Source organism: Gouania willdenowi, chromosome 14, assembly GCF_900634775.1.
Source record: "Gouania willdenowi chromosome 14, fGouWil2.1, whole genome shotgun sequence".
NCBI lineage: Eukaryota > Metazoa > Chordata > Actinopteri > Blenniiformes > Gobiesocidae > Gouania > Gouania willdenowi.
Window position 1 is genome coordinate 11,374,645 of NC_041057.1, and position 14,654 is coordinate 11,389,298.

Here is a 14,654-nt window from a genome sequence, read left to right on the forward strand (position 1 = left end):
AGGGTTTTTACAGGAGCTCGAGGTGATCCTGTCTGCGTATCAGAGCGTTCTTCTTGTTCACCAGGGTGAACCATTCCTGGATCAGCCTCTCCTCCTCATCCTTGTCGCTGCCTGCAGAAAGGAACCAAAACAAAACAGTGATTAACGCTCTCCCAGTCAGGGAGAACATGCAAACTCCCAGTACAGTATACATTTTAGGACATCCTCAGAGTCTCAGAGTGATGTATCAGGTAACAGGAAACCCTGTCATTTTTCAGACCAAACTGACTCATGACTCAGCAAAATCTTTGTTAACTGAAAGGCCGTAAAATAGGACGGCCTCAGGCTTCAAAATAAAAGTTATCAGACTCAAGGGCCTCAAGCCTGAAAACACGACATGGCGTTTTATTTTGAAGGAACCAAAAGTACACATGACGAAGTGAATTGAAAAGCTGTTCTTTCCTTTTATTTTTTAAAACATTTTGTTTGATTAATAAACACATAGTTAAATAACATGTTGATCTAGCTTAACCTTTGAAAATAAATAAATAAAACAGCTTTCAACTTACTCTCATATCCAAAGCAGCACATAATGATGATGTCATGTTTATTTCCAGTTTCGTCAAAATACGTCATGTCGTGTTTTATGGCCAGAGATTTTTTTTTTTGAAGCCTGAGGCCGTGCCATTTGACAGCGCTTGTTTGGATAAGTGACGCCGTTAGATTTGACAGAGGTTTTGCTGAGTCATGAGTCCGATGTGCGTGTCTTACTGGTTTCCATCAGGCTGCGTAGCCGCCTCTCCACCACTGCCGCTCTGCTGTCGACGTGCCTTTGCTCCACCTCCAACGCCGCCAGCTCACTCAGAACGTACTGACTGGTGTCCTGCAGGCACTGACCACAAACCACATCGAACAGACACATTGATGCGGAACCCACAAGACGGAAACACACAAGACGACGACAGACCACCACCACCACGTAATGATAAAGGAGTGAAGAGGGAAACATGGAGAACAAGGAAAAGGTCAGAAAGTTAGAGAGAGTCCAGAAGGACAGAAAGCTTTGAGAGCAGAACAATCACATCAACTGTGTCAAATTCAAGGATCGGGGGCCAAATCCGGCCATTCAGAGCATCCGATTTGGCCCGCACGAGAAAGTGAAAATGACAGAGAATTACCAAATAATGCACTTATAAATTATTGTAGTTTTTTTTTCAAAATCCTGCAATTTTTCTGAAACGTATTCCACAAAATCTCCTTAAATTAAATAAAAAATTTTCAAAAAATAATCAAAAATCAAAGGAGATTTAAGTATCTGTCACTTATTGCTAAGATATTGTTGATGCCTTCCATACTTTAAGTCTAATTTATAACTGAAAGTGCAAACTTGGGCACATTCATGTTGAAATTGTTTGTTTTCCAGCCAAAAATCTTCAGCCCACTTGTGATCGAACTGGGCCGTATTTTGAACTAAAATGCGTTTGCCAGCCCTGCTTTAGAGAGTACAATTTCTGTTTTGTTTGGGGAGCTTTCAAAGCAATAAGGTTGTGTCTTCCTGTTGGATCTAAAAAGACGGTCACGCTGGAGAGACAGAGGGTTATTAGATGGTTTACTTTAATCTATTTATTGCAAAAGCGCCTCATGGCTCCTCAAAGCTGAGCCACAGTCTCAGCAGTGAACTCTGAGGAGCTCAGGTGAAAGACAGGTTTTCTACTGTAGGGGGATGTCATTGGATTTTACAAACAAGAGCGATAACAACAATCCAAAATGGTGAAGGCGACACAAAAAGGGCTTCCCTTTCCACTGTGACAGGGAGGAGACGCTCACATAATTTTGTGTGCTCTTGTTTGTCATGATTTACATTAAAACAGCAACATGTAGATCGAAAATTAAGTTCACACGTGTTTTCTATACTGTTACAGTTACAAAGATGGTAGATGTCATACACATGCAGAAACTGTAGACACCTTTTATATTTTATACATTTAGTTACGGTATTTGTTTGTTTTTCTGTTAGCAGGATTATGCCAAAAATAATTAACAGATTTGAATAACTTTTCTTTCAAAAATAGACCTTAAGCCATGGAAGATTCCCTTAAATTTTGTAGGAATTCTGCATCAATTTACTGATCCTGGATCAGTTTCAAAAACCAAAAAATCCCTATCTCTTATCATTGCAAAATTTTAAATTTAAATAATGAATATCTCGGTTCGTAATTGATTGATCTTTACGAAATTTGACTCAATTATGTCGGGTTGGTTCCTCAATTACTTTACAGAGTTTAATCCAGGTTGGACCTGGATTGCATATTTCATCATGATTTTTTGATAAAATGGTAGTGTCCATGCATTTGGACCTACGTTTAAAGTGTGAATGATCATGTTACCATTATTTGGCGATTGACGGAGGTTTGCACTCTCTTGAGTGCGAATGTTTTCTTTGTGATATGAGCAGTGTTTAGTTACACAATCTGTGTTAAAACTTTATGTTTGTAAAGGGAAACTCAATACAGCAATATTTCAAGTTTAAATCACTTCTCTCATTTAGAAACAAAGAGAGAAAATATTGGAAAGTGCATGGCTGAGTTGGATAAGCTCATTGATAAGAAGAACTCTGGGACCAGCTTAATAAAGATAATCAATCATTGGGTCTCTAGTAGACAGAGAATCAATGAGAAAAAGTGACTGACCATTGTTTCCTCGTCTTGTTTTGGTGTCTCATCTGAACTTCCTGCAATCATATAAACAATGACAAGAAAAGATTAAAAAAAAAGAAGCCAGAAATCACATGAGAAACATAGACAAAAATGCAAGAATCTTAGAAAAGCTTTGAGGACCAACCTTTATTTGTGCCTGTGGGAGATGAACTTAACATGCTTTCACTCTGAGGAGAAAGAACACACAGTTTCTCTAGTTTAAACATGCACTTATATGGGATTTTACAGTATGTTCATGTGTCTTTACCTGAGATGTTCCACCTTTTGATGCCTTATTAACCAAACGTGGAGGCGGGACTGGAGATATTGACTCGTCTACTAAAAAAAACAGAGAAGAATAATGAATTTTCCCTTATTACACTGAACAAAAATACAAAAAATGGGAGCCCCATTTTTCATGAGCTGAACTCAATATATACACAAAAGTCGTATTTATCACAAATATTGTTCACAAATCTGTGTTAGTGAGCACTTGTAGCATTTACATTTTGGTTCAGTGTATATCCTTATTCTACTTCTTATATATCATCTTTCTAGATGTAATCAAGCACAAGCAACAAGTAGGAGCGTTTGTTCCTAACCAGATGTGCAGAAGCAGTGAGAGGAACAAATCAAAATAATTAAAACACAAGCATTAAATTCAATCCAGGCAGTAATAATTTAAGCCAATGGTTTCTTGACAATGCTTTGATTTTTGGTAGAAAGTAAAGCATTGGTGCACACTAAGACACACATCAAAGAAGGCTCATTTTGGAGCATTTTATTCCACACTTTAAATGGAACAATGGACTATAAAACAAGCACTAATTAGACATAATATAAGTGTAAAAAACACTTTATTGCTGCATCTTCATTAAATATAGAGGGTGAGATAACCACATTTTTCCACTGAGCTCTACAGACAGGACACCACACGAGTCAATGTGCAACATTTTTGGTTTTCAGAAGGAAAATCCGACAAAATATCACAGTATGGTTAAAGTGATGTCATCTAAATAAAAATATGCCATCTAATTCAACAGTTCAACTGGTGTTAGAAGCATCAAAATCAGTAAATTCACAGTCGTAAGGAGGTCATTTGATGCAGAAAGACTGAGCAAAAGTTAACATTATGTAGATATTATATAACAATGGTAAATGCAAAAACTCCTAAGTCTAAATTGAAGGATTGATCTAACTCAATTATAGCTGTAAACGGGTTTGTTAAGACACGTTTTGGCCATGAATTAGAATGAACACACATCTCGTGCACTTCTTTCATGACTTAATTCCTTTCATTTCATTCTTTTAAGTTGTTTTAATGTGTTTTCTACTAGTTTTTCTCTCTCCACATTTCCATCATAACACACTGTGAAAAATATCTGGCGTATATTCAAATGGAAATGCAGCTTTTATCATTGAAAACTTATTAAATGCCATAAATATTTACAAATACCTCATAAAAGTAACTAAATCCCCCCCCAACATACAATATGTGGACTAAGAAACTTAGAGAAATATACTACATGGAGAAAATCACATTTTAGACTCCAGATAGAAATATTTTTGTATTATTTTTGTATATACCTAATAAGACATTTTAAAACACATTTAATAATCTTCATGAATAAAATTAATTTAAAAAATAGAAAAAAAATATTTTCTAAAAGCAAAACAGAACCACTCAACATACAGCCATTCTAAAATTTGATTTAAGTTTCTTTTTAAATTCCTGTTTACCTTCAATTCGATGCAGATAGTAAGGCAGACCATTCCAGATAGTTAATGCTCTGTAGATAAAAGATCAAGATAACTAATCTTGTGTGGTTCCTGTTTTTGTCCCTTACTTTTTGTTTTTTATTTATCCTCACCTGGTTGTTATTTATAAATAACATTGCTTTATTAAAGTCATGTATTTGCGGCTGAAATATGTTCAGATCTGCTATTGTTAAAATGACAACACAATATGGATACAGCTATAACAATTTTAGAACATGGAATAAGTTAGGAAATTGTGTTTGAAAATGTACCAGTTTTCTACTTCAAAATAAAAGTCCAAAAAGAAAACGAGAGGAAAATAGTAATGGTACCTTTGCTTGGTCTTTTCACTCTGGGTGGAGGGACGACCAGCGTGCTGCTTCCTCCTTCCTCCAGACTCACGCCTTCGCCCAGTCTGGCCATGCAGAAAGCAGCGGCGTCCACGTTAGTGGGGGCCGACAGGGCCAGGCCGTAACTGGACTGACTGCTGTTGTGCTCTATCTGTAGCACGCTCAGCTCCTGGTTGGTGAAGTGTGAGCGGATCTGGCTGAGGTAGGTCATGACAATGAGCCGGTCGGGGACGGACAGCAGCACCATGTCGGACGGCTCCAACAGACGGGAGATCCCCAACGCCTCGAAACCATCGAAGGCCTGAAGGGATCAGACAAGAGGACAGTAAGAGACAAAATGGGAAGATTCTATTGAGCCTTAAACTAGAAACCTAACACTGTCCTCCTCACTCTCTTATTGTTGAGCTTGATGTCATGAGGATTCAACTTGTCAAAAGATCTGAAACAAGACAAAAACAGGAGAAAAAAATGACGTTATAACTCATCTCAACCATAAAAAGTTAAAAAAAAAAAGCCATAAACTAATAGCGATGTAGCTCATTTGTGAGCTTTTCTGGTAAAAATGACCCAGTTTAAAATGAAAAATGCTTGTAGTGCATTGGTTCCCTTCCCCTGCAGAGTCAGATGTTCAAACCATTGCTGGATATAAACTGGCTTTGCTTCTTTTGTGCAGCTTGGATTGTCTCCAGGACAAATTGATTTGTAGAGCATATTTCATACACACGTCAACTCTATGGGTACCCCACAGGGTTGAAGGGAGTAAGAATAAATGAATGAATGTTTACTTTGGAGCGAGAAAAGCAAGGCTGCTTCTTATCTTGTGGGAAAGAGCTTTTGAAGATGTATGAATACTCTTGTTTCCTCCCACACTTCATTTAATAGGAGTCTGTAAATTGACTGCTGGGGTGTATGTTTGCATGCAGGCATGTTGAGCGTGTGTATGTGATTGACTATGTGCCCTGAGGTCATAAACTCTACTGCTTTCAAACACTGGATGGATGGAATAATAGAATGTCTATATCAGAGATGAGAAGCTTTTATCATAATGGGGGCCACAAAAGGGAGTCATTTTGTATTTCTTCTCTCTCATTTTATGTGTTTTTTGTTGTCCTTTTGTAAATTGTTGGTGCTATTTTTGTGTATTTTGGTAGTCATATTACTATATTTCTGTACTTTTGTATGTTTTTGGAGGCATTTTGTGTATTTTTGTTGTTGTTTTGTATATTTTTCAGATATATTTGTTGTCGTTTTGTGTGTTTTTTGTAATTTTCTTTGTATTTAGAGTTATTTTTGTGCTCCTCGATTATCATTTTGAATATATTGTATATATATAACAATATGTTCTGTTAATTTTGTGTTTTGATATTCGTTTTGTGTATCTTGGGAGTCGTTTTGTGTATTTTTACTGTTGTTTTGTGTATTTTAGTAATTATGTACTTTTGTGCTTTGGGCTGCACAAAATTAGACCAAGGGGCATGTGGCCCCCAGGCCTGCAGTTGCTCATGTCTGGTCTATAATCATATAAAACATGATTTTCAATCAACACTAGAACTCATGAAGGTCACCACATCAGGGCAGATTGGGATGAAAGATGTCAAACATCACTGAAAAGGTTCTGATAAGACGTACATTTTGTCTGGATGGAAATGGTGAAGGATGGCACAAAAGGCCAGGCCGTTTCTCCACGACGTACTGAAGTTTGTGACCTTCACGCCACTGTAACTGTCAGTGATGCTTTGACACCACTGAAGCAGTGACTGAGTGGAATTGACCAAATCCTAAAGAAAGAAAATGATTAAATCTGGACTGTGTGGGATTAAAAAGAGGTGATGTGAGTTTCTGTTCCTTTACCTCCCGTGTGTCATCCTTTCCATCTGCCTCCTCTCTGACCACGGGAACAGGATCAGACGTTTCTTCTTCTTGTAATGTGGGAAGCCGAGATGCCTTCTGTTCTTGGTTTTCTGATGAAGTCTGAGCATTTTTTCTGTCGGGACAAAAACAGTTGAAAATACATGAAAAATTATGAAAAACAAACTGGGACAAAAACCTCAGCACGTTGATCCGATCATGTGTGACACATGCACGTGTGAGACCAGGATGAGTGAGCAGAGCACATCTCAGCCTGTGATATGAAGTTAGTGCACGACATGCAGCATTGATATACACAAACAGGTCTGTGCTGCTGAAGATTTGAGCTCAGCCTTTGGAAATTCTGAACACTAAACATAAAGGAAACGTAACGCAGCCGCTCATAAGGCAGGATTTTCTCAGAGACAAATACCAGAGCAGCTTTTTTAGGCAGGAGTTCAAGGCAAACCTCGAGTCAGCCAAGAAAAGTCAACGTTAGGATTTGGAATTGTGTTTCCAAGCCAGCACGGCTAATTTTGAACCTTTCCAGCTGTGTTGCAAGTTTTTCCTCCTCAGGTCGACACTTTTTTGACTCCTTTTTTCCCCCGTTGGACAAATCTTAATGTACTAAAAGTGTGAGTTGGAACATTGATCTTATTCTGTGACATTAGTGAAGCATTTTCCTGCATGTTTTAGATGTTAACCTGTTTCACCACACCTTATTTTAAAGGGTAGCGCGTTATCAGGCTTTTAGCAGCGCTGCGTGATGATGACAGTAGTTAGATTCACGTGAGTTGGAGCTGAGATAAATCTAAAACATGCAGGACAGAAGATCTCGAGGAACACAGAGTCTACAAATGTCTCCCTACACTCTGAGAAGCGAGTAATTTACCAAACTCACCTTCACACGGAATTAACAAGTCCATTAAATGTTACAAAAGCTACACAAAAGTAAAACAATGTGTTAAAGTCGGAGTTTCTGGTTCCAGCTTGACCCTAAACTTAATATAGAGTTTAACTTTCTATTCCTAATTATCCTTCATAATCAATTGCATCACATTAAGTGTTATTTCACATCACCTAGGGATTATGTGTCAAACTCAAGGCGCAGGGGGCAAATCCGGCACACAAGAGAAAACAATTTACAGAAAAAATGTAAATCATTGTGTAAATGAAACTCAACAATATTTGCAGGGGCTCACAGTTTTCCCGATGTTTACAGTATATTGCATGATTGCAGTCATTTTAAATGTTAAACAGTTGAAAAAAAAACTTGAAATTCTTAAAATATCCTTTAATTTTCCTCAAATTATTACATAAAATTTCCCTTAATTAAATAGAAATTGGAAACAAAATCAAGGAAATTTAAAGTGAAGATCCTGTTGGGACTGATATCTGTCATTTCTTGCATGAACATTGTCAGTTCCTTACATAGTTTGTATTTTATGTATACGTCGAAGTGCAAACAAGGCACAATAATGATGAAATTACTCGTTTTCCTGCAGAAAATCTGTGGCCCACTTGAGATCAAACTGCTCTGTATTTGGCCCCTGAACTAAAATGAGTTTGACACCCCTTATCTAGGGTTAAACACCAGACTTTAGAAACATTGTTTCCTCGAGCAGCACAGCTTTACATCCCATGCTGACTTACACATCCTCCTTTCTTGGAAATTGTGATTCTGACATTTGCTGCAGGGCATCAAAGAACACTTCATCTGATCGTTGTCGGAGATCAGAAGGATCAGACAGGAACTCTGATGGAGCTCCGGGCTCTTTTGTATCATCGTCAATATCACCAGGAGCAGGAAGGAGACGCTTCATACTACGAGCGCCGGAAACAAGGGACGGGTCCTCGGACATCAGTTGAATTTTAGCCAATAGGAGCCTCTCCTCTTCTCTGAGCTTCTGGTCTTTGGTGAGATTCTTTGATGAGTTTGTGTCCTTGTTTAAACACATGGTTTTCACATCACTCCATGCTTCATTGCTATTTGTGTCCACATCTGTCTTTGTAGTGCTTGTTGGAAGAGGCAAAGGAACCACAGAGGACTCCTGGCTGAGACTAGTGTTTGTGGCTGTGTCGTCCTCCTGTCGATTCTTCATCTGCGCCTGTTCCTCAGTCTGTTTTATAACAGCTGTGTCAATCACTGTTGGTTTGATTGATTCCTTTTGCAGAGAAAGCAAAGGTTGAGGATGCAGACTGTCTGAGGACGAAGGAGGTTCAGGTTCGCTTGAGGAGAATGAGGAGGGCTTCTGGCCTGGGCTGAACACAGAAAAGACAATTTAGACATTTAGGATTAAAAAAAAACAACCTTGGGCTTGATTCTATGTTCCAGTTCTTTTGAGAGCAATCACGTCATCATCATCACTGCCAGAAGCAATTAAAGCACCAAAGTTAAACAGCATTAAGACCTAAATGGGTTTTCCACTCCTAGGGAATTTACAAGCTATCTTAATACTATAACTTTCCATCAAAAAAGCATTTGCGAATGCTGAAAAAAAAAGGTTGCACAATGTGAGAGGGTACCAAAGACTGCAAACTAGTTCCAGCCAACACAATCCCACCTTTGTCACTTCACATGCAGCTCAAACTCAACACACACATACACAGAGTTGGACTGCAGACAAATCTGATGCACATGACCTCATTTTCCATTTAAAAATACTGCTTAACAAGCAAGAGCATCACTTTACAACTCTAACATCATGTCTAGAATAACTGCGTTTGCAAATGATCCCGGATTACACAAGCAGTTACGCTAAAACTAAAGCCAACAGTTGAACGTTATGTGTTAAAGCTGTAATAAAACCTGCTCCATGAGGGATGCTGTCTTACATGGTTTATGTGTCCCGCTGCTTCAACAAACAAGCAGGGAATTATTGTAAAGTGCGAAGAACCGAACATGAAGGATCATGACTCTACAGGGCTAGAGCTCAAAACCCATACAAGAGTTCATCTTCTTGTCTATACCTGCTTATCTTCCTCTGTGTGTGCTGCATTTCACCCAGTTTATGAAGAATTTAAGGTGAGGTGCTGAACATAGATCATGGGTGTTTTGTTATGTCAAGACTTCAATGAGAACCTGAACCTGGCAGACACTTCGAGATAACAACCTCACAATAACTTTACACTCACAAAATCTGATACTTGTCTTGCCATTTTTTTTTTTACTAGAAACAAGAGCTGCCCCCTCAAAAACAACAAGTCCATATAATTTTTAGATCAGAAATCACAAAAGATGAGTCTGTCAGTTTCAGGACGTGTGTGAACAGCAACAACAAACAAGCAAATGACACTACAAGCTGCTTCAAGCCACATTTTATGAGGTCAGATTAGAGCTCAGAGATGTTGGCAATAGCAATCAATGTAAAATGTAATATTTCTATTGAAATATGAGACAGCATGGAGGTTTTTAGTAAGGATATGCAGGACAGAGCAAACAACTGATAACACAACAGCAAAGGTTGAGTAAATGCTACTTTGTGTCACTACTGTTAAACCTCTGGGACAATCTTCTGATGGACAGGTAGCAACAGGCACATCTCTCCATCTTCACTTACTCTGATCCTCCATCCATGTAGAGCTCAGCCAGCCAAATGGAACCAAGATCTTCCTGTCCTAACTCATACTCCACTTCCTCCTCTTCCTCTTCTCTTAGCCAAACAGGAATCGCCTCATGTTTATGACCGGATGTCCTTTTCTTAGCTGCTCTTGGATCACCCAAAGCTCTTTGAACCACAAATGCAGAGTCGGCAGGTCGAAATGGATTTGTTGAAGCTAAACTGGTTTTCAGTTGAGAGGCGAGGTCATTGGGGGAATCTGGACGAAATGGGTTTGTTGAAGCGAAACTGGTTTTCAGTTTAGACTTGGCGGAATCTGGTTGGGTTTTTTGTGTTGATTGCTCATCATTTCTTAGGGGATTCTCATCATATGTAATATCATCCAGCTCTGCCTCCCTCAGAGGTGGACAGCGCTTTGATTTCATGTCTTCTTCCAGGACGTTTCTCTTTTCTTTTATCATTAGGCTGTTTTTCTCTTCCTCTGCTTTCTCTTTATCCAGTCGTTTCTTCACCATCCTTTCCCGCTCTCTTTTCTCCATCTCCTCTCTCACCTGTTCGGATATCTTGACTGCAGCTAACTTCTCTCTTTCAAGCATTTCTTCCTCTTTCTTCTTTGCCTCTTCTCTCTCTCTTTCAAACCTCTGCCTGTCTTTTTTCTCCCTTTCCTTCTTTTCCATTTCGTCTATCTCCGTCTTTTCTCTTTCCAGTCTTTCTGTCTCTCTCCTCTGCCTCTCCTTTTCTCTAACTTCCTCCTGTTCACTAGCAGCTTGTCTCAGACTCGCCACCAGACTGAATGGTTGAACCTCATTTGAGGATGAGTTCTCTGGTTTATGAACCAATGCTGACTTTTTCTCAGAGGTTTTTTGATCCTCTGCTTCATCAGAGAAGGCTTTGGGGGGTGAAATATCCTTGCACGAGGACATCAAGTTGTCCTCAGGAGAACACAGAACCTCTGCATCTACTGGTCCTGTCCCGTCCCCGCCGTCCACAAGTAGGAACGGCTGGTCTGTGTAGGCGTGTGGATGAGGTGTTTCAGATGAGCCAGTTGTGTGCAGGATAGAAGCCATTGTCTCGTAGCTAAAGGGGTAAACATGTGGGACAGTAAAACAGTGAGACTGCGCTCACCCTCGGGTATCAGACTGCATGCTTTCATCAACCCACTCTCTGCAGAGCTTTATTAGTGTTTGTCCAGTGTTGCGCAACAGCACTAAAAGAAAACACCGCGAGTGTTTGTTGCACAAAAACAAGCCACATCCTTTTCCTATACCACGTGCAAACAAGCTGAAATCCACTTCCCATCCGAGAACATCCAAACACTCTCAGGCATTGTGTGCTGAGAACATAAATCCGCTCAGAGGAGGAAATGTAAAATGTATCCAAGACATTTTCTCAACCACTCACTCAAGCATGTTTGCCATCTTCAAGAAAAGATTCCAACAACACAAGCAGAACCGTATCCAATCAAGAAGACGTGATGTCTTGTTCGTGATGGTTCACCTTATGCATGGGTAACATATGGCCAACAAGTACCGACGTGTTCCCCACAAACACAAATCAACTTCAAAAGAGACAAATTTCAAAAAGTGATTAAACGTGTCTCACAATAAATATCAGTTTGCAATGTTCTTTAAGACATATTGAAACAATAAATCTAAATTGATTTGAAAAACTTCAAAGATGGATACCTCTCGTTGGGTGTTGCAACCATCAATCACTAATTCCTGATCTTTACCCAGATCAAAGCTGTGTGTGTGGTGTTAGAATTTAAAACCCATTTCAGCTTAATGAAAGCACAATGCACGCCACACATCATAAGACTCCTAAAGCCGAACACACAAGCAGATTTTTAATCTGGTTTGTTTGTTGCGTGGCTATTTTTATTAAGATAAGATTGCTTCAGGGTTTTTATTCAATGTAAGGTTATTGACATTTAAATGCTCTTTGTTCTTGTTATAGGGTTTGCCATCTCAGGGTTTTTGTAAGTTTTTTTTCAGGAACACTTTCGCATCAAACACCTGCCAATAAGGATAAGATGACTATACATATATGATTAAATTGATCAACATTTCCTTTACTAAATTGAACTTTATGACTAAAATAGAAAATATATCGCATCTCTGTGCGGTGTTAGAATCAGAGCTTGGTGGATGGATGGTAAATGTAAACACAAATTTTGTATTTACATAACTGCATAGTTTCATGAGCTGAAGGTGTGTCTGCTCGTTTGTGGTAGTTTTAACCCTTAAAACGCTGCCCAGACACCTGGGACATCTTCTGGAGTATGACTTTAAACATAAAAACACACAGCTATAGGCGTTTCTGGCTAAAGTCGGACTATGCATTTGCACAGGTCCCCATTGAGCCACTATGTGGCGCCAAAACTGAGTCCTACGCCTCATCTGAGGGGAATTAAACTTATCCGTATTTAACTCTAATGTGTTAAAAAAAAAAAAATAGTAGTATCTAAGAATAAAAGGAATCACTATTATAAGTGTGTTTTTGAGGCATAGTTAAGTCAAAATGATTGGCCCCCCAAGTCAAGCAATGTGTGAGGTTAGCGAACAGGTATTATGGGAATTATTGACAGGTATTCATCATTCCCTATACACGTGGAGCAGAAAAACACAAAACTGTGAAGGAAATAAAGTATTAAGATTAATGTATGACATTTGGTTTGGGGATTTGGGGTGAATAGAGGTGTAATGTTCCTGCTAGCTAGCTAGCTTACGAGTTAACTAGGATTTTGCTGCTCATACACCCAGCTTTAATGTTTGCTTTATAAAAGTTAGCCTCAGTAAAATTACCAAGTTGTGCTCTGCAAACAGCTATGAATGTATAAAAATTATGATGTCAAAACTAGCATCTAACACAGCCATGAGTTTTAAGTCTCAACTTGACGTCAGGGTAATTAGTGGCTACGTCTCTTTAGTGTTTTCAGTTAACATCATCTTTGATTAATATTCTGAAAGGTTTCTGCTTTACCATAACAGAGAGAGACGTTTAATCACTCTTGACAAACTGTTATAGCAGGGCTCTCTCTCTTTGCAACACGCCACTACCGCAGACGTCATACTTTAGCATTCGACAAGCAAAGACACTCACCCCTTATACAAAACCCCAACAACTGCCGAAATGAAGCTGACAGACTCCCCCTGTTGCTGCTCTGCAACAGACACATCTGCACACATCTGGGTGCAGCTGTACACACACACACACACACACACACACACACACACACACACACACACACACACACACACACACACACACACACACACACACACACACACACACACACACACGAAATAATTGGATTGTGTTACTTTTCTTTCAACAATAGCGTTACAGCACAGATGAGGAGTTTCAAAGGTGGTTAATGAAGCTGATGTGAAAGCACAGGTTAGACTGCAGGCTTTCAGTGATTTATTAGCCTGTGCTGAATCAGCAGACTTCAGGTCATGCTGCAAACCATCAATGACTCACCCCCCTGTCGTACCCCCCTCCTCCTCCTCTTTGTTTTTTGGCTTCTCCTCCATCTCCACGCTCTCATTTCCTTCCATTTCCATCCCTGTTTCTGCCCCAGCCTCCACTGTGGTCTCCTCTACAGCTGCCCACAGATGCTTTTCCTCCTCATTGTTGACAAGACACTCTGGACCACCAGCCACGACTCCAGCTGGTTTCCCCTCATCTGCTCCCTCGTGTTGATCTGGTTCCGGCCACAGCAATGGTTCTGGTTTTGGGGACAGTGGCTCAAGTGCCACTTGAATCGTATGTTTATCAGCTTGTTTGGGGGAAAAGTGGAGAATGGTTGTTGGTTCCACATGTGGTCCCTCTGGTGCTTTAGGCTCCTCTTTGACTGGTGGTGCACCGGGCTGAGCAGGAGGTGGAACAATCGGACACACCTCCGATTCTTTAGCTGTGATTGGCTGGAGTTCTTGGGTAGCTGTGTTAGCCACTTCTACAGCATCATCTCTGTATAAAGAGGGAAAGCCACATAAATAATAGATACTGTATAGATATAAAAAAAGGTCCATAATGACGTTATTACATTCCGAGCAGGTCTGCTGGACAAAAGCAAATAATGTGAAAAGCTCTCAATGCCCCCCTCCTCCATTCTTACCCTCTGCTCGAAGGTTTTGTACCCTCATCAACAAAGAGCTGATCACATGCATCTTTCCCACTTTTCCCTTCTAACACGCTCCAAAGAGGAACCTCAGCATCAGACAGCTTCGAGACCTCTAACACTTTATCCTGAGCAGTTGGCTGAGGAGGAGAACATGAGGCGGATATTTTCTTTTCCAGGTCGACTTTGTTTGACAGAGAACGTTCTTTTAAAAAGGAGGGTTGAGTAGGACTGAAAGAAGAGGGAGAAAAAAGGGAAATGATAAAGAAAAGTAAAAGAAATGGAAAGTTACAGCTTTAAAAGCAACATAAAATAAGTCCAAACATAAACATTCAGTATT

The 14,654-nt window shown here is 39.6% G+C and overlaps 1 protein-coding gene across 18 annotated transcripts in view; it reads right to left on the reverse strand.

The window, feature by feature from the left end:
* LOC114476220 (EH domain-binding protein 1-like protein 1) overlaps positions 1–14,654 on the reverse strand; it is a 42,174-nt gene that overhangs the window by 2,251 nt on the left and 25,269 nt on the right. For 8 of the 18 annotated variants that reach the window (XM_028467580.1, XM_028467578.1, XM_028467576.1 and 5 more), the window contains 13 exons: positions 13,675–14,163; positions 13,294–13,389; positions 10,192–11,268; positions 8,285–8,893; positions 6,635–6,767; positions 6,413–6,561; positions 5,174–5,222; positions 4,766–5,084; positions 2,944–3,014; positions 2,821–2,863; positions 2,670–2,710; positions 751–871; positions 12–111 (listed from right to left, as the gene is read on the reverse strand). In XM_028467580.1, the coding sequence (XP_028323381.1) occupies positions 12–111; positions 751–871; positions 2,670–2,710; positions 2,821–2,863; positions 2,944–3,014; positions 4,766–5,084; positions 5,174–5,222; positions 6,413–6,561; positions 6,635–6,767; positions 8,285–8,893; positions 10,192–11,268; positions 13,294–13,389; positions 13,675–14,163 (3,297 nt within the window). Of the gene's footprint in view, positions 1–11; positions 112–750; positions 872–2,669; positions 2,711–2,820; positions 2,864–2,943; positions 3,015–4,765; positions 5,085–5,173; positions 5,223–6,412; positions 6,562–6,634; positions 6,768–8,284; positions 8,894–10,191; positions 11,269–13,293; positions 13,390–13,674; positions 14,164–14,311; positions 14,546–14,654 lie in introns of all 18 variants that reach the window. The other 10 variants (XM_028467583.1, XM_028467577.1, XM_028467581.1 and 7 more) reach the window with 10 other exon arrangements.